The sequence below is a fragment of the Heliangelus exortis genome, chromosome 22, assembly GCF_036169615.1.
Source record: "Heliangelus exortis chromosome 22, bHelExo1.hap1, whole genome shotgun sequence".
NCBI classification, from domain to species: domain Eukaryota; kingdom Metazoa; phylum Chordata; class Aves; order Apodiformes; family Trochilidae; genus Heliangelus; species Heliangelus exortis.
The window spans coordinates 8,669,561-8,691,244 of record NC_092443.1 but is presented as its reverse complement, the minus strand read 5'-3'; the positions used below and the strand labels follow the sequence as shown (position 1 = coordinate 8,691,244).

The 21,684-nt window shown below is 51.9% G+C and overlaps 2 protein-coding genes across 10 annotated transcripts in view; both read left to right on the top strand.

The window, feature by feature from the left end:
• NOTCH1 (notch receptor 1) overlaps positions 1–14,520 on the top strand; it is a 43,654-nt gene extending 29,134 nt beyond the window's left edge. Inside the window, exons 16-34 of one of the 2 annotated variants that reach the window (XM_071765700.1) lie at positions 795–914; positions 1,245–1,397; positions 1,779–2,007; positions 2,147–2,348; positions 2,481–2,634; positions 2,892–3,076; positions 3,261–3,393; positions 3,855–3,974; positions 4,076–4,188; positions 4,626–5,197; positions 5,920–6,345; positions 7,135–7,283; positions 7,930–8,146; positions 8,487–8,577; positions 8,817–8,982; positions 9,711–10,006; positions 10,310–10,457; positions 10,570–10,667; positions 11,117–14,520. In XM_071765700.1, coding sequence (XP_071621801.1) covers positions 795–914; positions 1,245–1,397; positions 1,779–2,007; positions 2,147–2,348; positions 2,481–2,634; positions 2,892–3,076; positions 3,261–3,393; positions 3,855–3,974; positions 4,076–4,188; positions 4,626–5,197; positions 5,920–6,345; positions 7,135–7,283; positions 7,930–8,146; positions 8,487–8,577; positions 8,817–8,982; positions 9,711–10,006; positions 10,310–10,457; positions 10,570–10,667; positions 11,117–12,622 — 5,078 coding nt within the window. In that variant the 3' untranslated portion in view covers positions 12,623–14,520. Of the gene's footprint in view, positions 1–794; positions 915–1,244; positions 1,398–1,778; positions 2,008–2,146; positions 2,349–2,480; positions 2,635–2,891; positions 3,077–3,260; positions 3,394–3,716; positions 3,975–4,075; positions 4,189–4,625; positions 5,198–5,919; positions 6,346–7,134; positions 7,284–7,929; positions 8,147–8,486; positions 8,578–8,816; positions 8,983–9,710; positions 10,007–10,309; positions 10,458–10,569; positions 10,668–11,116 lie in introns of both variants that reach the window. The other variant, XM_071765699.1, reaches the window with a different exon arrangement.
• A 4,079-nt stretch (positions 14,521–18,599) lies between these two features.
• SEC16A (SEC16 homolog A, endoplasmic reticulum export factor) overlaps positions 18,600–21,684 on the top strand; it is a 29,380-nt gene continuing 26,295 nt past the window's right edge. For 6 of the 8 annotated variants that reach the window (XM_071765949.1, XM_071765948.1, XM_071765945.1 and 3 more), the window contains exon 1: positions 18,619–18,758. The gene's annotated coding sequence lies outside the window, so the exon portion shown is untranslated. Of the gene's footprint in view, positions 18,759–21,684 lie in introns of all 8 variants that reach the window. The other 2 variants (XM_071765947.1, XM_071765946.1) reach the window with 1 other exon arrangement.

Sequence of the window (21,684 nt, the reverse complement as noted above, 5' to 3'; positions counted from 1 at the left end):
CTTTAGGAAGTGACCAGCCAGAGCTTCCTCCCTCTTCTTCCTCTTCCTCTTGGAGGGCACCGAGGCAGTGGCTTGGCCGCAGCCCATACCCTGGGCAACACGGCGCCTGGGTGCCCAGCTTGCACCCCACTGTCCTGGGGGGGGGAGTGGGTGCTGCCTGCAGCCCCCTTTCTCCTGCTGGGATGGTGCTGGAAAAAGCGAGCAGAGGCTGAGGGGCCGGGGGATTCTGCTGAGCCCATTCCTGTTTGCCAGCCTCCTGCTTCCGCTCGCGCAGAGCGGCAGCCGGTGCACAATTGCAGGAAGCTGTGAGCTGTTTCCTGCCCTCGGCTGTGGCCATAGAAACCCCTGGGAGGACGGGGACGGGGCAGGCAGGGAGGGGAAAGCTCTGGAAAATAGCAAAGGCCAGTTCAGGAGATATTGGCTGACAGGGAAGATAAGGGTTCGGAGGGAACGTGTCCCTTAGCTGGATGTAAACAGGAAAAGCGGCTGAGAGGGACCGGGGAGGGAGAGAGCAAAAGGGGAAAGACATCCCGAGCAGCGTTTCCCTGCCAAAGGAAGTGTGCAGAGCTTTAATGCAGCTCAGATTGCCAGGACCTAAAGGATTCACAGGGGTCCTGGGGTCACAGGGACCACGAAAAGAGCAGATGGCCCCAGCTGGATTGCCCCAGGGTGGGGAGAAAAGCCAGAACCTGCCCCAAGGCTGGCAGTAGTCTGAAGAAGGGGACAGGGGTAGCAGCGTCTTGGGCTACCTGTGGTTTTGGAGGGGGTCTCAGCAGGTGTTTGTGCCTCTGCAGGAGCCACCTGTGAGGATGTGCTGGCCCCCTGTGCTGGCAGCCCCTGCAAGAACGGCGGTGAGTGCCAGGAGTCAGAGGACTATGAGAGCTTCTCCTGCAGTTGCCCATCTGGCTGGCAAGGTAGGGACCCAGCCTGGCTGGGGGTTCAGCACACAGCACCCCACTCTCCATGACTTCTCAGAGAGTGAAAGATGGAGGGGAGGGAGCGTGGCCAGGGAGCAGGTGGCTGTCTGTGTGTCCTGCAGGACAGGAGCAGCCTTGCAGAGTACCCGGCCTTGGGCAGGGTCCTGTCCTGTGTGGATGGGACGTGGCCACCACCTGCACCCCTTGGAGAGGGTGGTTTGCTGTCAGGGCTCCCATCCTGGTGCCCAAGACCATCATCATCACCATCCCTGGGGCTTTCACCAGCACCTGCAGCCTACACAGTCCCTGTCCCCCTCTGTCCTGCAGGTCAGACCTGTGAGATTGACATCAACGAGTGTGTGAAGAGTCCCTGCCGCAACGGGGCCACGTGCCAGAACATCAACGGGAGCTACCGCTGCGCCTGCAGGACCGGCTTCACCGGCCGCAACTGCGACACCGACATCGATGACTGCAAACCCAGTAAGAGCAGAGGCTGCTGCCCTGAGCTGTCAGCATCTCTTCCCCTCCTGGGGCCGGGAGCCCTGTGGCATGGGCCATCCCCAGCCACTGCTTCAGTCGGGACCGTGCTGCAAACCCGTTTGGGTGTTTTGAGCACGTCCCGGTTGAGCAGTGTCAGTGTGAGGCCAGATGGGAGCTGTCAGGAAGGAAGCTTTGGGGGGAAAGCTGATGTGCAGGCAGTGAGCGAGTGTGTCCCATGTGTCCTCCTTGTTCCAGATCCCTGGGCTCTGTCACATCCCTCCACGCAGCTGGGGGACATACAGGAACAGTGCTGTGAGGCAGCTCTTGGGCAGGGCTGCTGCACCCACTGCTTCTTCTTACACGTGTGTCCCTCCTCACCAGATCCTTGCCACAACGGTGGCTCCTGCTCTGATGGCATTGGCACATTCTTCTGCGAGTGCCTGGCTGGTTTCCGTGGGCCCAAGTGTGAGGAGGACATCAACGAGTGTGCCAGCAACCCCTGCAAGAATGGTGCCAACTGCACTGACTGTGTCAACAGCTACACCTGCACCTGCCCTTCTGGCTTCAGTGGCATCCACTGTGAGAACAACACCCCTGACTGCACAGAGAGGTACAGCCTCCCCTTGGGCAGGGCTGGAGCAAGGGGTTGTGGTCCCAGCACTGCCCCATAGCTCTGGGCCTGTTTGTGGGGGTTTTGGGGTGGAAGATGTCCAGCAGTGACTCACTGGATGTGATGTTTGTGTTCCCAGCTCCTGCTTCAACGGTGGGACTTGTGTGGATGGCATCAACACCTTCACCTGCCTCTGTCCGCCCGGTTTCACGGGCAGCTACTGCGAGCACAACATTAATGAGTGTGACTCCAAACCGTGCCTGAACGGGGGCACGTGTCAGGACAGCTATGGGACATACAAGTGCACTTGTCCCCAGGGATACACCGGGCTCAACTGCCAGGTAGAGGAGCTTTGGGCTGTTGGCCACTGACCCCAGTGTTCTGGGGTGGGGATTTAGGGGGTCACCGCAGTCTCGCCTCCTGCAGCAGCCCTGCTGGGTGCTGATCCCCATCCTTTGCTCTGCTTTCCCCAGAACCTGGTGCGTTGGTGTGACTCCTCTCCCTGCAAAAATGGAGGCAAGTGCTGGCAGACCAACAACCTGTACCGCTGTGAGTGCAACAGTGGATGGACAGGGCTCTACTGTGATGTCCCCAGTGTCTCCTGCGAGGTGGCTGCTAAGCAGCAAGGTCAGTCTCTGCCATGTGTACAGCCTCACAGGGCCAGGGTGGGGTGCCCAGGTGGGCACTGCCCAGGAACATGCTCAGTTCTTTTGGTGGGGATCCTCGGCACAACCAGAGCAATCCCAAGGATTGCTGTAACGTGCAGCCCCTGTGGCTGCAGTCCTGGCTGTGATCCCCAGAGGGGCACGTGGTGGCCAGGATGTGGCCCTGTGGTGTGTGGGTGTCACCAAGGTCCCCCCATCTCACTCCCCTCTCCTTGGCAGGTATCGATGTAGCGCATCTGTGCAGGAACTCAGGGCTCTGCGTGGACACTGGCAACACTCACTTCTGCCGCTGCCAGGCTGGCTACACCGGCAGCTACTGTGAGGAGCAGGTGGATGAGTGCTCCCCCAATCCCTGCCAGAACGGAGCCACCTGCACGGACTACCTGGGAGGCTACTCCTGCGAGGTGGGTGCCACGAGTAGCAGAGGTGCACCAGTTACTGCCTTTCTCCTGTCCAAGGAGCTGCCCCAGCTTCGGGCTAGCTCGATGTCCCGTTACTGAGTTGAAGGCTGGGGTGCTGGCTGTGCTCCTGTCGCCATGTGGGAATTGAATGAACCTCTCTGATAGCTCCCCTCTTCCCTCCTTGTAGTGCGTGGCTGGTTATCATGGAGTTAACTGCTCAGAGGAGATCAATGAGTGCTTGTCCCACCCATGCCAGAATGGAGGAACCTGCATCGATCTCATCAATACCTACAAATGCTCCTGCCCCAGAGGAACTCAAGGTAAATTAATTCCCCAGGCTGGGGCATTAGTGGGCTGAGTACAGATATCCTCAGTATCTGCTCATTAGCTGCTGGGGCTAGTGGAAGCAGATGCAAGGGTAGAGGTTTGTGTCTGCTCCAGAGCTTAGCTGTCAAGGCCACGCAGCCTTGGGCGTGAGCTGCGTGGTGCTGAGTGCCTCCTCCTGCCAGAGCAGCAGCTCAGGCTGCCACTGAGCTGGTCAGGCTCAGCCCCTTGGCAGGGAAGGCTGACACAAGGGACCACCTTGTGGGCACCCTGATATACTGTTTGATGAGCTGTGTGGGTTGTTCCCCCATTTCTCTAGGGGTGCACTGTGAGATCAATGTGGATGACTGCAGCCCTTTCTTTGATCCCGTCACCCTGGGGCCCAAGTGCTTTAACAATGGCAAGTGCACGGATCGGGTAGGTGGCTACAGCTGCATCTGCCCCCCTGGCTTTGTAGGGGAGCGCTGCGAGGGAGATGTCAACGAGTGCCTGTCCAACCCCTGCGATGCCCGCGGCACCCAGAACTGCGTGCAGCGGGTCAACGACTACAAATGCGAGTGCCGACCTGGCTATGCGGGTGAGCACTGCAGCCCCCCAGCCCTGCAGCACCCCCCTCCAGCCACCCCGAGCATCTCACACGCCTTCCTCTGCTCCTCACCTCCTCCTCTCCCTCGGCAGGCCGTCGCTGTGACACTGTGGTGGACGGCTGCAAAGGCAAACCCTGCAGGAACGGGGGAACGTGCGCGGTTGCCAGCAACACTGGCCGGGGTTTCATCTGCAAATGTCCCCCGGTAGGTACCTGCTCCTCTCCAGCTCTGAGGGTGAGGTGATGCATGGGCTCTGCAAGTCAGTCCCTTAGCAGACAGGGGCAGTTGAGGGGCCAGATTTGCCAGGGGTAAGCATGGAAGGGAAGATGCTTTGCTGGGGTTGCTCAGATCCCTCCTCGTTTAGGGTCAGGGAGAGGGAGGAGGCTCAGCCCTGTAGGTGCAACACACAGCTCTGTGGGACCCCCTTGCCTGGCTGGCCATTACTTGCACCATATAAAGGTGGAGCAGGCAGCTATGGAAAAGAGCTCCCTGCATTTCAAAGAGGATGTTTTCATGGGGTTTAATTCCACAGCTGATGCCCTGGTTCACTGGGTTTGCGCTGCATTTCCCAGCACACATACATGTTTTAAGGGGCTTGTAGGACAGCGTCAGTGACTCCCTCCTTGCTGTCACCTCCCCAGGGTTTCGTAGGTGCCACCTGTGAGAATGACTCCCGCACCTGCGGGAACCTGCACTGCCTGAACGGTGGCACCTGCATCTCCATCCACAAGAGCTCCAAGTGCATGTGCACGCCGGCCTTCACGGGTCCCGAGTGCCAGTACCCGGCCAGCAGCCCCTGCACATCCAGCCCCTGCTACAATGGGGGTACCTGCGAGTTCTTCAGCGATGCCTCCCCCTACTACCGCTGCAACTGCCCTGCCAACTTCAACGGCCTCAACTGCCACATCCTCGACTTTGATTTCCAAGGAGGGATCGGGCAGGATATCATCCCACCCAAAATCGAGGAGAAGTGCGAGATCGCGGTTTGCGCGGGCTACGCCGGCAACAAGATCTGTGATGGGAAATGCAACAACCACGCCTGTGGCTGGGACGGGGGAGACTGCTCCCTCAATTTCAACGACCCCTGGAAGAACTGCTCCCAGTCCCTCCAGTGCTGGAAGTACTTCAACGATGGCAAGTGTGACTCTCAGTGCAATAACGCTGGCTGCCTCTATGATGGATTCGACTGCCAGAAGTACGAAGGGCAGTGCAAGTAAGTGACTTGCTTGTTTGCCCTCTTATTTTAAAGCCATGACCTCTGTACTGATGCTCTGGGGGTATTTTTCTGGTTGCATCTGCTAAAGCTCCTGAGTACAGAGCTGTTGGTTGCTCTCTACATTCTGTTCTGCAGCTTGTGGGGCTGCAACTCGAGCAAGCCACACTTGCTTGTGGTCTTGCTGAGTTTATGTACACATGGAGTCTCTGGGTTTGGCTCCTTCCAGATGGCTTCCCTGTATCACTCCACAGAAGTGGAGTCTCCCACTCACAGTAGTAGCACAGTCAATTTCAGTGTAGGGAGACCCCAGATGGAAGAGCAGCCATAAAACATGATGATGTTAACATCCAGGCATTTACCAAACATTGTCTTTGGCAATAGCAGGAGATTAATCCCAGGTTCCTGGACAAACTCTGGTCTGAGTAACTATTCTGTGTCTCCATGTCTTCTCTGCATCACAGTAATCTCTCCTTTTTTCTGGCATCTAAATTACAACTTAGAGTTTAACAGCTGCTGTCTTTCACCTGCAGAGGTGAATGTTTCACAGCACTGCATGAAGCAGTTGCCTTCTCTGTAAACTAGCTTAAGTGTCTATCAGGATGAAGAATATTTATACAAAAGAGAGGTCCTTGGACCACTGCTTATTTTCTCATCAGATGGGTAATACACACAGTACTTGGTCTCATTCATTCTTCTACTTTTCTTTTTCTTCTGCCCAGCCCTCTGTATGATCAGTACTGCAAAGATCACTTCTCAGATGGTCACTGTGACCAGGGCTGCAATAATTTTGAGTGTGAATGGGATGGTCTGGACTGTGCAAACATGCCAGAGAAGCTTGCAGATGGCACACTGGTGGTGGTGGTGCTCATCACTCCTGAGAACCTGAAGAACAACTCGTTCAACTTCCTGCGGGAGCTGAGCCGGGTGCTGCACACCAACGTGGTCTTCAAGAAGAACCCCAAGGGGGAATATATGATCTTTCCATACTATGGCAATGCAGAGGAGCTGAAAAAGCATTACATCAAGAGGTCAACAGAGGACTGGTCGGATATGTCTAGTGCTGTCATCAACAAAGTAAAGAGCAGCCTCTACTCCAGGGTTGGCAGAAGGCAGAAGAGAGAGCTCGATCAGATGGACATCAGGGGGTAAGGGGGACCAATGGGTTCCTTTTACACTGAGCAGCATTTGTTTTCTGTGTCCATAATAGTAACACGCTCTGAAGGGAAGGAAGTAGGTCAGATAATTGTGTTTAGACGTAGCTTTCTGTGTGAATAGAAACCGGAGTTTGCTCTCATGTGGAAAAGCAAGTGCTCGCTCAGGAATCCCTGGTACAATGCTGAGCTGACTCTCACGATTGAAGGAGTCCTGTGTATTGTTGGGAACTGGGGCTGGGCTGGGTGGGACCTGGAAGTAGAGGTTGGCCTGACCGACTGTCTGACTTCAGGAAGTCATTAAGTTAAGCCTCAGTTTGTCCCTGGGAAATGCTTTCTAGAGCTTTGTTGTAAAACTCAATTACTGCAAGCCGTGTTTGGAGATCTTTGGTATAAACATATAGATCTAACCTTCTCCCTCTCTCTGGGCTCAATCAAAAGTCACCAAAAGCAAAGGAGTTAGAGTGGCAGAACTGATGTGAAAAGATCTGAGGGCTCCCAAACTGCAATACTGAAGATTTGTAGTGTCTGAGTAATCTTAAAACATGGTGAAGCAGAGACTCCCTTCCATTCCTGTAGATAAGGAGGTAGATTTCACAGTGAACATCAAGACAAATGCAGTAGCCCACGAGTGTGAGCTGCAGGGCTGGGCCACAGGGAAGCAAGGGCCTGGGTTCCCACCTTCTGATTCCCCCTGATGGGGAGTTAAGAAGGGAATGGAGATGGATCTTGCTGCCTTCTCAGCGTGGTCACTGTTCATGTTTCTCATTGACTCTTGCACAGATCCATCGTCTACTTGGAAATCGACAACCGCCAGTGCATCCAGTCCTCTTCCCAGTGCTTCCAGAGTGCAACTGATGTGGCAGCATTCCTGGGTGCTTTGGCCTCCCTTGGCAACCTGAACATACCCTACAAAATAGAAGCTGTTAAAAGTAAGTATGGCTGGTCAGCTGGGGAGGAGATACAGCCAAAATTCTCAGCCTCATCCATGTTTAAATTATCTGTCAGCTGGCTACACATGAGCACAGTTGGGTTTTAATAACCTTACCTCTGGTTTTTTTTCTTCCCCTTTAAGTCTGTTCTTAAAAAATTTGCAAGAAACCAGTTTATTATTTTTGCTTATTCCAGGTTTACTTAAAAATCATTACCACTATAAAAGTTATTAAAAAAAAAAAAAAAAAAACAAACCAAGAAAAGACAGAAAACCCAACCAGCTCAAATCAATCAGTGACATGCAAGGAGTTGAAGTTTGTATCTTGAAAATCCCCCCTAAATCCTTTTGTCTTAACAGCTCAATGCAAGCGCAATGATTTGAAGTTTGCTAATCCTTTTCCTTAAAGGAGAAAAAAGTGAAGCTGTCTCCTGATGCAGCCTGCCTTGTGCAGCCGAGAATTTGCCGATAGTTTGCAATTCTGATTAATAGCGTATAAAATGACCTTATTTTGGGGGGGGGGGGGGGGCTGATTTAGCTCAGCTTTAGGTACCTCTATTAACTAATTTTGCTTCATTTCCACTCTGCCACTGGTTTGCTATGCAGCTTAATGTCTCGGCCTCTCTTTGTGCCCCACTGTTTTGTAGGTGAAACAGCTGAGCCCACGAAGAACTCCCAGCTGTATCCTATGTACGTGGTGGGGGCTGTGCTGGTCTTGCTCGCTTTCTTTGGAGTGGGAGTACTGGTGTCTCGCAAGCGGCGCAGGGAGCATGGGCAGCTTTGGTTCCCAGAAGGCTTCAAAGTGACAGAGTCGAGCAAGAAGAAGCGTCGAGAACCACTCGGGGAGGATTCTGTGGGACTCAAGTGAGTGATTTGTTTGCCTGACCCCTTCCACGCAGCGCAGCGGGGATGCTCGGGGCTCTTCCGAGAGAACCCGTCAGAGTTTTGTTCTCTAGTGCATGGTGTTGGGGTAGCAGGGAGGAGAAAAATCGGGTTTCCTAAAGTTCTGCATGGCAAAAACAACACTCCCATCTGGAGGAGGTTTTTAAACGCTTTGTGGTCTGTTTGCACTCGGTTAAAAAATGAAAGGGGAACCTCCTTGAAATTTCCTTGTTGATTCTTCTTCCAGTTTGTGCATGCAGATGAACACAGTCCATCACAGACTGCAGAGGAGTTAATTTTCTCTATGGTTTTATTTTTAAAGACCCCTGAAAAACGCTTCAGATGGCACGCTGATGGATGACAACCAAAATGAGTGGGGTGATGAGGAGACCTTGGACACCAAGAAGTTCAGGGTAAGCTCACTGCCATGTTCCCTTTCTGTGCTGCAAGTCGCCCCTCGCTGGGTTCTGCCATGGAAGGAGCAGAGTGCTGCAGAAAGCAGCAGAGCAGAGGGACCCTCAGGTCTGCCCTGCTCATTGCTGCTGCCTCCTTCCTTGCAAATCCACGTGTGACAAACCTGTGTGAGACTGGCAGAATGCCCCAGGCTAGAGCTCAGCTTTGGTCAGTGCTCATGTCTGCTGTCCTTCCCCAGTTTGAGGAGCAGGCGATGCTGCCGGACACGGATGACCAGACGGATCACCGGCAGTGGACCCAGCAGCACCTGGATGCTGCTGACCTACGAATCTCCTCCATGGCACCCACTCCACCCCAGGGGGAAATCGATGCAGACTGCATGGATGTCAATGTCAGAGGGCCTGGTAAGGTGGACTCCTTTTTGCTTTTGTGCTGCTTGTCAGCTAATCTAAAATCCTCTCTCTCCTTGTGAGTAGTCCCAGACAGCCCTACCTGTCTCCATGGCTAGTGTGAAGTCCTGGCTAGCCATGCTGCATTGCATGGTTGCTGTTGTGTATGATTTAGAGATAGACCTTGTCACGTTTTGCTTTCCATGAGATCTCTTTGGTTTAGTCACTGAAATAGAAATTAGAGAAGACAGAAGTACCTGTTAAATCACCCAGTTTATCTCTCTGCCGCTCCTTGATTCATCTCTTCCCACCCAACTGCACATTTCACAATCCTCTTTTCAAGTTTTTACATATATTAATAGTTAATAGACTTTTAAATTATTACAAACATCTGGTCTTCCCCACACCTGTGAAACTGTCCTCTGAAATAATAAAAACATTTAAGGCTGTGCTGTGCCATACTCAAGATTGCCTCGAGCCACCCTCCTTATAAATTGCACCTTAGTGTGGAAGCCAGCAGATGAAATAGGAAAAGCAGCGAGTGGTGAGATACCACTGGGGAATTTCAGATCCATATCAGAGGAAGGATATTCGTGTTTGATGTTTAGAACAGTCAGAAACTGAGCCTTGTTGCACCCAGGAGAATAAGCATCTCTCACAGCCGAAGCGTCTCTCTGAGCCGCCGGCATTACGGAGAGGTCAAACCCCTTTCCTCACCGAGTGTCACCCCCCCTGCTTTCCAGATGGCTTCACCCCCCTGATGATCGCCTCATGCAGCGGAGGAGGGCTGGAAACGGGCAACAGCGAAGAGGAGGACGATGCCCCCGCCGTCATTTCAGATTTCATTTACCAAGGAGCCAGTTTACACAACCAGACCGACCGCACCGGCGAGACCGCGCTGCACCTGGCCGCCCGCTACTCCCGCTCCGACGCTGCCAAGCGCCTGCTGGAAGCCAGCGCGGATGCCAACATCCAGGATAACATGGGCAGGACCCCCCTCCACGCCGCCGTCTCTGCCGATGCTCAAGGAGTTTTCCAGGTAACTGGTAACTCCCCTTCTGCCACCGGTCTCGGGGGGCTTCTGGGGAAGCGTTGGTGTCGGGTGAGACACGCGGCGGAGCTTGTTGTGGGGTCTCCAGCTGCTCCCCCTGGGCGAGGCTGTGAAAACTCCTCCTGAGGCAGGGCAGAATGCAGCAATTCTGTCTGGATCTGCACCCCTGGACTGGAGGGATCAACCTCTGGACAGGAAGCTGCATGGTCCTGAGACCTGGGTGGGTGCTGGAGTGGCCACTGCCTGTCCCTCCCTCCTAATGTCTGTGCTCCCTGCACGTCCTTGCTGCAGATCCTGATCAGGAACAGGGCAACCGACCTCGACGCTCGCATGCACGACGGGGCCACTCCTCTGATCCTGGCCGCTCGCCTGGCTGTGGAGGGCATGCTGGATGATCTCATCAACTGCCACGCAGATGTCAACGCCGTGGATGACCTAGGTACCACGGGCAGCTACACCACGGGCTGCCTCAGAGGTGGAAGGAGAGAGCTGCTTGTTGTTACTCTGACCACTCGCTAATACCTGTTGTATTTCGTGCTCTTCCTCCGTAGGCAAGTCAGCACTGCACTGGGCAGCTGCTGTCAATAATGTTGAAGCTGCAGTAGTCCTCCTGAAGAATGGTGCCAATAAGGATATGCAGAACAATAAGGTAAGGGTCCCCTGGGCTGGCACGAGCAAGGAAAGAACCATGTGGAAGTCTGTTAAAGGATAATGTTAGCCTAGAATACAACATTGTCTGGCTCTGAGACTGACTTGATTGTTCTGCTGTGAATGAAGCTGTTGAATTTAGCTCAAAGAAGCATTGTGGGATTTGGCCCTATGATTGATGCTGAAGGGCTGTGCTGTGCTTGGTGAGAATATGATAGAGTGTTGGACATCTCCTTGCATGTTCTGGGTCACTCATAGGGTTCCTGGTTTGATACTAGTATAAGGATGTGGCTCAGCAGGGTAGGAACAAGCAGCAGCAAAACCTCACCAGAGGAGAGCCCATTACAGCCTGTGCCCCCCAGCTGCAAGGTGTCGGGTGTGGAGCTCAGCATAGTGTTAGCCTTGGAGAATCTGTGAACTTAAACCTAACCACCTCTGCTGGGTTTCCAGGAGGAGACCCCACTCTTCCTCGCAGCCAGAGAAGGGAGCTACGAAACTGCCAAGGTCCTGCTGGACCATTTTGCCAACCGTGACATCACGGACCACATGGACCGTCTGCCCCGGGACATCGCCCAGGAGCGGATGCACCACGACATCGTCAGGCTGCTGGATGAGTACAACCTGGTGCGGAGCCCCCCGCTGCACAACGGCCCCCTGGGGGCACCCACGCTGTCCCCACCACTCTGCTCTCCCAACAGCTACATCGGCAACCTGAAACCTGCTGTCCAAGGCAAGAAGGCCAGGAAGCCCAGTACCAAGGGGCTGAGCTGCAACGGCAAGGATGCTAAAGACCTCAAAGCCCGGAGGAAAAAATCCCAAGATGGGAAGGGATGTCTGCTTGACAACTCCAGCGTGTTGTCTCCTGTGGACTCCCTGGAGTCGCCCCACGGGTACCTGTCGGATGTCGCCTCTCCTCCGCTGATGACCTCTCCCTTTCAGCAGTCCCCTTCCATGCCTCTGAATCATCTTCCAGGCATGCCTGATGCCCACATGAGCATCAACCACCTCAACATGGCGGGCAAGCAGGACATGGCCATGGGGAACTCCAGCAGGATGGCTTTCGATTCCGTGCCACCACGTCTCTCCCACCTGCCCGTCTCCAGCCCCAGCACCGTGATGAGCAGCACCCCCATGAGCTTCTCCGTCGGCGGGGCGGGGGGTCTGAGTGGGCAGTGTGATTGGCTGACCAGGCTGCAGAACGGCATGGTCCAGAACCAGTACAACCCCATGAGAGGCAACATGCAACCAGGAGCTCACCAGCAGGCGCAGAACCTCCAGCACGGCATGATGACCTCCCTGCACAACGGCCTGCCCACCACCAGCTTGTCTCAGATGATGAGCTACCAAGCCATGCCCAGCACCCGGCTGGCTTCTCAGCCTCACCTGCTGCCCAGCCAGCAGCTCCAGCAGATGCAGCAGCAGCAGATGCAGCAGCAGCAGATGCAGCAGCAGAACCTGCAGCCGCAGCAGCAGCCGCAGCAACCCCAGCAGCAGCCGCAGCCGCAGCAGCAGCAGCAGCAGCAGCCACCCCAGCAGCAGCATCACAACCCCAGCTCCAACCCCAGCGGTCACATCGGCCAAAATTTCCTTGCTCCGGAGCTGAGCCAGCCCGAGATGCAGCCAGTGAGCAGCAGCACCATGGCAGTCCACACCATCCTGCCTCAAGATTCCCAGATGCTGCCAACGTCTCTGCCATCCACCCTCGCCCAGCCCATGACCACCACCCAGTTCCTAACTCCACCTTCCCAGCACAGTTATTCCTCCCCCTTGGACAACACCCCCAGCCACCAGCTCCAGGTGCCCGACCACCCTTTCCTAACGCCGTCTCCGGAGTCTCCGGACCAGTGGTCCAGTTCTTCTCCTCACTCCAACGTGTCCGACTGGTCCGAGGGCATCTCCAGCCCTCCCACCAGTATGCAGTCACAGATGGGACACATCCCTGAAGCCTTCAAGTGAAAGAGGCTCTGTCAGAGACACTGGCACCCAGTGGGAGTTAGAAGCTCGAGGGAGAATTTTTTTTTTCTTAAAAGGACAGTGGATGCTTTTATTAAAGGATCCTTTTAAAATATGTTTTTATTAAAAAAAGAAAAAAAAAGTTAAAAAGACAATTCCTTCTTTTTTTTTTTTTTTTTTTTTTTTAGTATTTATTTATGTACTTTTTATTTTACATGAAAACACTGCCTTTTTATTTATATGTTCTATTGTTAAGAACTCAATGTGGGACACCAGTTGTGCTTCAAGAAATCAAAAAATTAGGTTTTTATAGGACATTCTCTTTTATTTGGGGGGGTTTCATTGTGTTTGATTTGAGAGAAAATGTTTATGTAAAGCTGTGAGCAGCAATTTGTGGTTCTGAAATGCCATTAATTTATTTTTTTTTCTCTTTCTACTCGGAAAGAGAGGTGAGAAAGAAAAGGGAAAGGAAAAGTTGACTTAAAATACCACTCCTTGGGAAAAAAAAAATTAAGTAAGGACAGATTTTTGAAATGTGCTTTAAAATGTCTTCTTTGCTGTTATATCTGAGAGGGCATTTTATGGTACCAGTCATGAATCTTTGTTTAAATTTCTTTATAATATAGTTGTACATTTGCCTTGATAATAGAATTTTTTGTTCTCTCTTGTTTTTATATATATAAAAATATATATTTAAAAGATTTTTATCATCTTAAAAAAATAATATTGGGATTATAGACCTGTAAGAACAGGTCCTAAGCTAAAAAAAAAGACCCCTAAAAACCATGAATACCACCCCCCACCAAACAGAAGAGTATTTGCCAAACTTTTAAGAGAGCAAGCCCATAGCTACGGAGTGTATACCAAACCCATAACTGGGGAGTTTACACACAAAGGAGACTTAATTTTACTTTGAATATCTTTACTGGTTTTTTTTATTTGTTTGTTTTTGGGTTTTTTTTTTCATGTTTGCATTTGAGTAACTGTTTTAAGAAATAAATGCCAATATAAACTTGTAAACCACGTCCTTATTTTAAGGATGGCTCTGCCTGTTTTAAAAAAGGTGTCTATGGATGCAGACACCCTGAGTGAGATTACAAAGCATTTTAATGCTGCCACCACCCAGTCCTCGCCCCTGTCCCTGGCTCCCCTGGCAGCACCAGTGCTGGGTGCTCAGCAGAAGGTGCTGCCAGGATTTTTTTGGGGTGCAGGGCTTGGCTGAACAAGAGGGGTGAAGGGCAGCACGGCCCTGTCTGTGCTGTGAGACTTTAACATTTTGTTCTTGGTAGTCTGGAGTGATGCATCTTTTTTTATATTGATGTTCACTCTCTCTGTGTATCATGTATAGTATAAGCCTGTGGCAGATTTAACGTTTGTAAATATGTTTTGTTTTGTTTTAAAGAAAAGGTGGATTTTGTTTCAAAAATCTCAATGAGCAAGTCTTAAATATATCAGAAATATATCACCTTAGAGAGGTGTTGGAATATCACTCACTCGGGTGCAAAGGCAAGCAGACACCCCAAGACTAGATGTGTGTATGGGACAGGCAGATAGAGAGCAGTTAATCCAGAAAACCTAAGAAAAGGGTTCCTTTTCCTCATTACTTTTTATTAGAACACCAAATAAAATGGATATTTCTCAAGGCACAGGCGCCTTGCTGAGCACTCATCTTAGTTAACATTTCAGACCATTGTTCTTGTGACATGCCTAATATGAGTGATAAAAACATCACGTGGTGTTGAATCTTCCTATGTTTTATAAACTAGAGTGTAGTTTAAGAAAAGATATCTTCTGTAATAAAGTTATCTACATGCAAAGTTGTAGTTTGCAAAAATGATGTATTTTTTTTGTTAACTGATTTGCAATAAATGATGCTTCTGGGCATCTAGATTTTACTAAAACTGGAATCTAGTGCTTTTGTTATGGATTAGTTGAAATCTGGTTTGTTACCTGCTGCCTTTCAATACACAGGGCTACCTCAGCATAAAGAACCAGCACTTCCCTAACATCTTGCTCCCTGTGTTGAAGCTCAGAGCAGGGCTTTGGGCAGTGAAAAATTATCCTTAATTTGTGCAGAACTCTCTGACTTGAGCTGTCTGGTTTGAGGAAGGCAGGAGGGGCTCTGCCAGGATGGGCTCTGCCCAAGGAGCCCTTTTCCTGTGCTGTGGGTGCTCCTGGGTGCTGTGGGTGCTCCTGGTGTGGTGATGGTTTGCACAGAACTGGAAATCCATCCTATGGCACCACTGAGGGACAGCAGCACCCAAGGGATGCCTCTGTTTCACTGATGCCACCCCTGGGACAAGCACCCTGCTTAGATGTTTGCTGTCCTGGCTGTGCTCAAGGTTTTTAAGGTAAGTTCATTTAACTTTTTCTCTTCCCCACGGGGCCTCTGTAGTCTAAACTCAGCTGCAAAGTCCCCAGATGACTGGGTATAAATAGCTGGGCAGTCGACCTCCTCCCAAATCAGATAAGCCTGTTTACTCCTGGAATGCTGGGATTTTCCACCCCTTGGCCAGGGAGGGAGTGTGCATGTGTGTGATGTACCTGGTGTGCAGCCCCAGAGGGATTTGGGGTGAGCAGACACTGCTGGTCAGCATTTTCTGAGCCACCCAGCAGCAGAGAAAGGCAGCACCCTCAGGGGCAGGGAGGTGATGCCCCACTGCACTCTCCCTCCAAACTCCATGGAAAAGGGTCTTTTATCCCAGGGCAAATCCCTCTTTTCCCCTGGTTCAGCAGTGAGGATCTCATCACCCCAAGGGCCACGCTGGAGCTGGGTTTCCTGGGACACGTTCATCCCCTGGGTTGTCTCTTGCTGCATCCCCTCTGGAATGCAGCTGGGATGCAGTGTGTCTGCCACATGGACTGGCCATAAGCCACATCTGGGAACACCCCAGCCACATTCCCAGCACCCATCCTTCAGGGCACCCCCCACATGGACACGTCCCAGCACTGGTGACTGTAACTGGGAGACTGGGAGATGCTCAGGCCAACACGAGCCACCAGTGAGGCTCCCTCCTGTCCTGTCTAGTGAGCAACACTCTGGTCACTCGTGGTCAAGGGGGGAATTTGGCCTGGAATGGATTTAAAAAAAAAAAAAAAAAGAGGTTCTGGGGATGTGCTAACATTGAAAGAGGCAACTTAACAGGTGTGGGTTGTTTAAGAAGGGCCTGGAAACATGGTAATTTCTATGAGGATGGGTCTGAGGGACAGAATGAGGAAAGAGAGAGCTGAATAGCAGGGAACAAGGCAAAGCAAAAGGTAGCAGCACATGAATAGGTAATCATAAATTGGCCACAAGGTAATGCAAAGTAGAATTCTAAAAAGGTTTCCTGGGTATTAGATGAGTAAGGATGCACAGATCAGTTTTTAAGCACTTGGCCCCCAAAGACTGATACTTATGAAGGTGTCTGGTGATCCACAAACCCCTGCCAGTCCCTTGTTCCAACTTTCCTGGGTGAGTGCAGGAGATAATTGTGGGGTCACAGATCCCCAGCTGGGATTGAGGCCAAGTTGAAAGAGAGAAATGACCCCAGTTTCAAACCCTTCCTGTACATGTAGGACTTTCCCACTGTCTATCCATCAGGATTTGCCTTTTCCCAATCTCCAGCCAACCCAACCTTGCCCAGCACAAGGGTTACCTCATGTTGGCAAAGATGCTGGGAGCTGAACTTCAAGCTCTCAGACAAACAGAAGATGCCAGAATGAATGGGTCATGGCAAGCACAGTTGTTTTAGCATTCCAGATGAAAAAAAAAAAAAAAGGCTGAGAAGCACTAAAATTATATCCCAGCCAAAGGTTGCAGAAGTGTTTGGGTAAACCAAGATTAACACCGAGCTATATTGATGGCAAGTATGTTGATGCTCTGAGGAATGGTGCATCAGAACTATTTGTTTATATGCTGGAGGGCTTGATTTTTTTCATTCTTTGTTTTCATTTTTCCTGCTCAATTAGATGGGACATTTAGAAATTGCAACTCTGTATTGCTTTTACCTCCAGGCTATTGATGTTTGCTCAGAAAGTTGCTAACAGCTGCTTGAACCCTGACTGCCGAATACTCCTGCAGCTGGAATCACCCCTTCAAGAATGCGCAGAAGGAGCCAAATTCATCTCTGGAATTGCACAGGGGTTGGTGTGGCTGGGGTAGCCTCAGTCATCACAGCAACTAAAAGTGAGTAAATAAAGCTCAGCTTGTCCGAGCTGGCTAAGCCGATACAGAACACCAATACTCAGAAAAGAAACATCTCCTTTAGCCATTTTCCACTTCTAAACTCAGAGAATGATCTTTTTGGTAGTGAACTCTTGCAGTCAGGCTGTGTTTATGTGTGCCTGCAACCCGAAGGCTGACTAAATTATCAGAATTTAATGGGAAAAAGCTCATATCATTTGTGTTGTACCACAAGCAACCTGCTGAAGCAGGAGAGAAGGACACGAGCTGTCCTCAGCAGCAAAACTTTCTGGTTGTGATGGGTCCCTCTCAGGTCCAGAACCAGCTGTATTTCCTGAGTACAGCAAATCAGTTAGAAAGCTTCCAGGTAAAAAAAGGACCGAATGTCTTGATGTGATAATTTTTTTTTTTATCACGTAGTTAGGAGACCAGCAAAGGTGAGAGCCCATCACTAGTGCTTGCATCGTGTCTGTATGTGTAGAGCTGTCTAAGAAGAGGATTAGCTGTGTCATGTAAATATGTAACTATAAATGCAGGTGTAAGGTGTATTTACACAAAACATATGTATCTTTAAAAAGCCCACACGGCTAATTAAAATTTAAAATCACGTTTCCCCAGATTACACCTGTTGGGGGAAATACCAAGGGAGAACCTGGGCTTTATCTGCAATTCATGCTTGTGTAGGGAAATTGTATTTGACAAGCTGGTTTATAAGAATGTTCCTACAAAAGAGGGAGATGAAAGGCACTTGGAAAAAAAAAAAAAAAAAAAAAATCACAGCGCAGCCTCTGGTTCCCACACCAGCATCAAAGCGCTGCCTGCCCTGCCCGGGCCGGGCTTTGAGGATATTTCCCTGCTTTAATGATCAAGCGTGCAGAAACAGCTCTGGCGCTGATAATGACCCTCGATTAAGATGTTTATTTAGGTTGTTTCTTTGGGATTTGTTTGTTTGGTTTTGAACCCACGGTGCTCGAACAGGGACATCCCCCCCCGCCCTGAAACCCTTCGCGTTCGCATGAAACAAACTCCTGGATCAGCAGAAACCTCAGACTTGTTCCGACCTCCTCTACAAAACAAAACCCCACAACCATCCAACCCCTTTTTCTCGTTTGCGGCTTCACCGGCTCCGCTCCCGCCGTGACAGCCCCGGCCCAGGATGCAGAGAGAGCCCTGACCGGACCGGACGGAACCGGCGGTGCTGTCCCATCCTGACCGAACCGGCGGTGCTCTGTCCCGCCCTGCCGGCCGCCTCCGCCACTGCAGTCCCGGGACTCTCAGCGGTCCCCGGGAGCTCTCGGCGGTCCCGGGGGCTCTCGGCGGTCCCGGGGGCTCTCGGCGGTCCCGGGGGCTCTCCCCGCTGTGCCTGAAGAGAGCGGGAGCCCCACGGGGCCGCGCTCCGCCAAACCCCGTGCGGTGAGAGCGAAGCTTTTAGCAGACACGGGTTGGGCAGCGCGGATCCCTGCGGGGCGAAAGGTCCCTGCTCGGGGAAGGGTCCCCACGGGCCCGTCCGCAGCCCAGGCCCCGCCGAGAGAAGCGCAGGGACCGCCCGTCTTCCATAGCCGCCCCAACCGGGACTCGAACCGGCGACCCCGGGAGTCGGCGCCCTCAGTGCGCATGCGCCGTGGGGCGGGGCTCGGCAATGCTTCTGCCCTCAATGGGTTCCGTTTCTCCGTTTCCGCCCTCAGTGGGTTCCGTTTCCCCGGTTCCGCCCTTTTCCCTCTCAATGGACGCGGAAGGGGCGGGGAAAAGAGGGAAGGAGGCGGAGGGAGGGAGATGAAGGAAGGCGAACGGGCGGAGGCGGAGGCGGTGTCGCGTCCCGCACGCGCCGTGGCGTCATCGCGCGGCGCGCCGTGACACGTCGGCGGCGGCGGCGGAACTCCCAGCCGGATGCTCCAAGATGGCGGCGGAGGCGGCGGGTGCTGCCGCGGGGGGGAGCGGCGGCCGCTGCTGAGGGGGCTGAGCGGGAGGGTGCAGGTACGGCGGGGCTGAGGGAAGGGAGGCGGCCGGCCCGGGGTGGGGGGCGGCCGGGGGGTTGAGGATCTCCCGGTGTGAGGAGCGCGCAGGGCCCGAGGTGCGGCCCCGGGGCTGGCGGCGGCCGCCGCTCCCTCCTCAGGGCTGGAGCGGAGGCCGCGGGGACCCTGAGGGCGTTGGCGGGCGGGGGGGTGGCAGCCCCGGGACGCGTTCGGGCCGGGTTGTGGTGCCGTAAGTCGGAGGGAAGCCGGGCAGCGATCCGGGTGTCCGGCGAGGCTGAGGCGCCCCGGGGCCGGGCCGAGTGTCCCGGGGAGACAGCGCAGCCGCGGCGGGGTCCCGGGGGGTGTTGGATGGGGTGGAGGTGGGAAAAGGAGATCCCGCGGTGGAAAATACCGCCCGGGGTTTCTTGCCGTGTGTTCCGTTTGCCGGGACTCAGCTCTTCCCAGCTGAACCGGTCTCTCCCGGGCTGCCCCTGCCAGGGCTGCACTCGCAGGAGAAGCAACCGGTGCTGAGCCGGTGCCTGGGAGTGCTCGGGAGTTGCTGGGGTGAGGGATTGGGACTCAGCTTCCCTCACCAAACCGTCAGGAGTGTTTATTCAGTCTGTGGATCGTATTGAACTCTCTGCTTTTGGTTCCCAAAGAGCTCTTCTGGCTGCACAGCACCTGGAGCTGCTGTTGCCATTTGCAAGAGGGAGGGTGGGAAGCTGTCAGCAGGACTAAAGATACAGAAAGGGTTCATTCTGAGTGCAGCTGTCTGAGTAGGAAAAAAAAAAAAATCTGAAAAACTGGTGTCCCAGAAACTGTTTAAAGCTGCAAGCCTCATTTGGGATTGCAGTGGGGTTTTTTATTCACTTGCAGTCAGTGTCTGGTGTTTATTTGGTGCCTGCACACGTGTGTGCTGGCATCTGTGTGTGTGTGTACACAGGCACACGTGAGAATTAAATCAATACTCTGTAACCTGCTCTGTGGGCAGACTTATTCTTGTTGGAGAGTAATTTACTTAGCTTATCCCCCTTGGAGATAGGATTAAATTAATTCCCCCCAAATAAATCATTCCTTCATGCAGATAGATTTTTCACTGAGGAGTTTAAAACTAATCACAACTATAGAGCTTGTCAGGTGAAGTCTACTGCTGGCCTTGCCTACAGGGGGGTTTTAATCATTTTTGGAAACATTTTCTCAGCACGTCTGGAACCACCTCCTGCAGTTGGTATTTCTGGTGACTGATGTTTAGCTGGCTGCACTGCATTATCTATCAAAAAACCTGCTGAAAGCTAAGAATTTCCAAACTAGATAAAGCAGGGATGGATTGTTTTTAACTTGTGTAGGTATTCCTCATTTGTAAATTTGTTAAAATCAGGATTTCCCTTCATGCTGGACGGGGGGAAGAGGGAGTCAGTATCACCAAGTTGGTATCTTCTGTTTAAATTACCTCACACTCATTATATTTGGAGTTAATTCCTCAAATCTTGCACGTTTTTACTACTGTGTGCAGTCTGTTAATATTAACTTTCCTTTTGTAAGGAACCTGATAGATACCCTGCTATTGAACTCCTGGAATGCAACATTAGAGCTCTTGTTAGAGGAATAGCAACCCAGAGCTTTAAATTGCAACTCTACACCTATTTTAGTTTATTGCTGGTACTGGTTGCTTACAAAAAATAAGTGGTAAAACGTTAGGATTTTTTTTTTCTTTGTGTGCATCTGATAAGGCACTGTAAGGAGCAAAGTCCATGGCAGAAATTTGGAAGTGGGTATTGAAGTTGTAAAAACAGTTGGGTTTTGTGCTGCGCTGTGTTTTGGAAACAAGGTTTCTATTAAAAGCAGAACTGTTAGGGAGCTACCAACATTTTGTTTGTGCTTTCCAAGAGATAACAGCCTTGGCAGATGTTTTAATTACCTTTTTCCCCTCCCCACTGCACAGTGTGTTACACACTCATTGACTTGGTGGAGAAAGGGGAGTTTTTGCAGTTAGGTTCATGCAGCAAAGAACATGATGAAAAAGAAATGGAGATGTCCCAAACAGTGTGGAGTTTCTTGAGCCTGTGGAAAGGGAGGTGGGTGTCTGGCAGCATTTCCTGGTAAGGTGGCTGGCACTAAGTGTGCCCAGCTGGAAAACCTTCACCTCTGTGTTGTAACAGGAGAAGAGATCATGAGGATCAACAGATCCTATGAGGAGAGGCTGAGGGAGCTGGGGGTGTTGAGGCTGGAGAAGAGGAGGCTCAGGGGAGACCTCATCACTCTCTCCAACTCCCTGAAAGGAGGTTGGAGCCAGGGGGGGGTTGGGCTCTTTTCCCAGGCAACTCTCAGCAAGACAAGAGGGCACAAGAGGTCTCAAGTTGTGCCAGGGGAGGTTTAGGTTGGACATGAGAAAGAATTTCTTTACTGAGAGGGTGCTCAGCCATTGGAATGGGCTGCCCAGGGAAGGGGTGGATTCTCCATCCCTGGAGATATTTCAAAAGAGCCTGGATGTGGCACTCAGTGCCATGGGCTGGGAACCACGGGGGGAGTGGAGCAAGGGTTGGACTTGATGAGCTCTGAGGTCCCTTCCAACCCAGCCAGTTCTAGGATTCTATGAGGGGCTAAAACCTTCCCGTGGGGGTTCCCTGGTGGGAATTCAGCAGGCAGCTGGGTTAGAAAAAGAATGCTGGAGGCAAATGCAAGCAGTGTGTGAAACCACTGAAGCTTTCTGTTCAGTGCTTTTCTTCTGCAGTCAGTTTCTGGTTTTCTTCCCAATTTTAACAACTATACAGAGTATTAAGTTATAGCTGTGAAATACATGGATATGAGGGAGAAGTTGAGCAACTCTGATGTCTGGTACCAACTGGGCTGTTGGATTCTGCAGTGGGTAGTACAAGGGGATTTTTCCCTAGGGTAAATTGGCCTGATGTCCCAATAAAGTCTGCATAGATTGTGCCAGTCAGTATGCT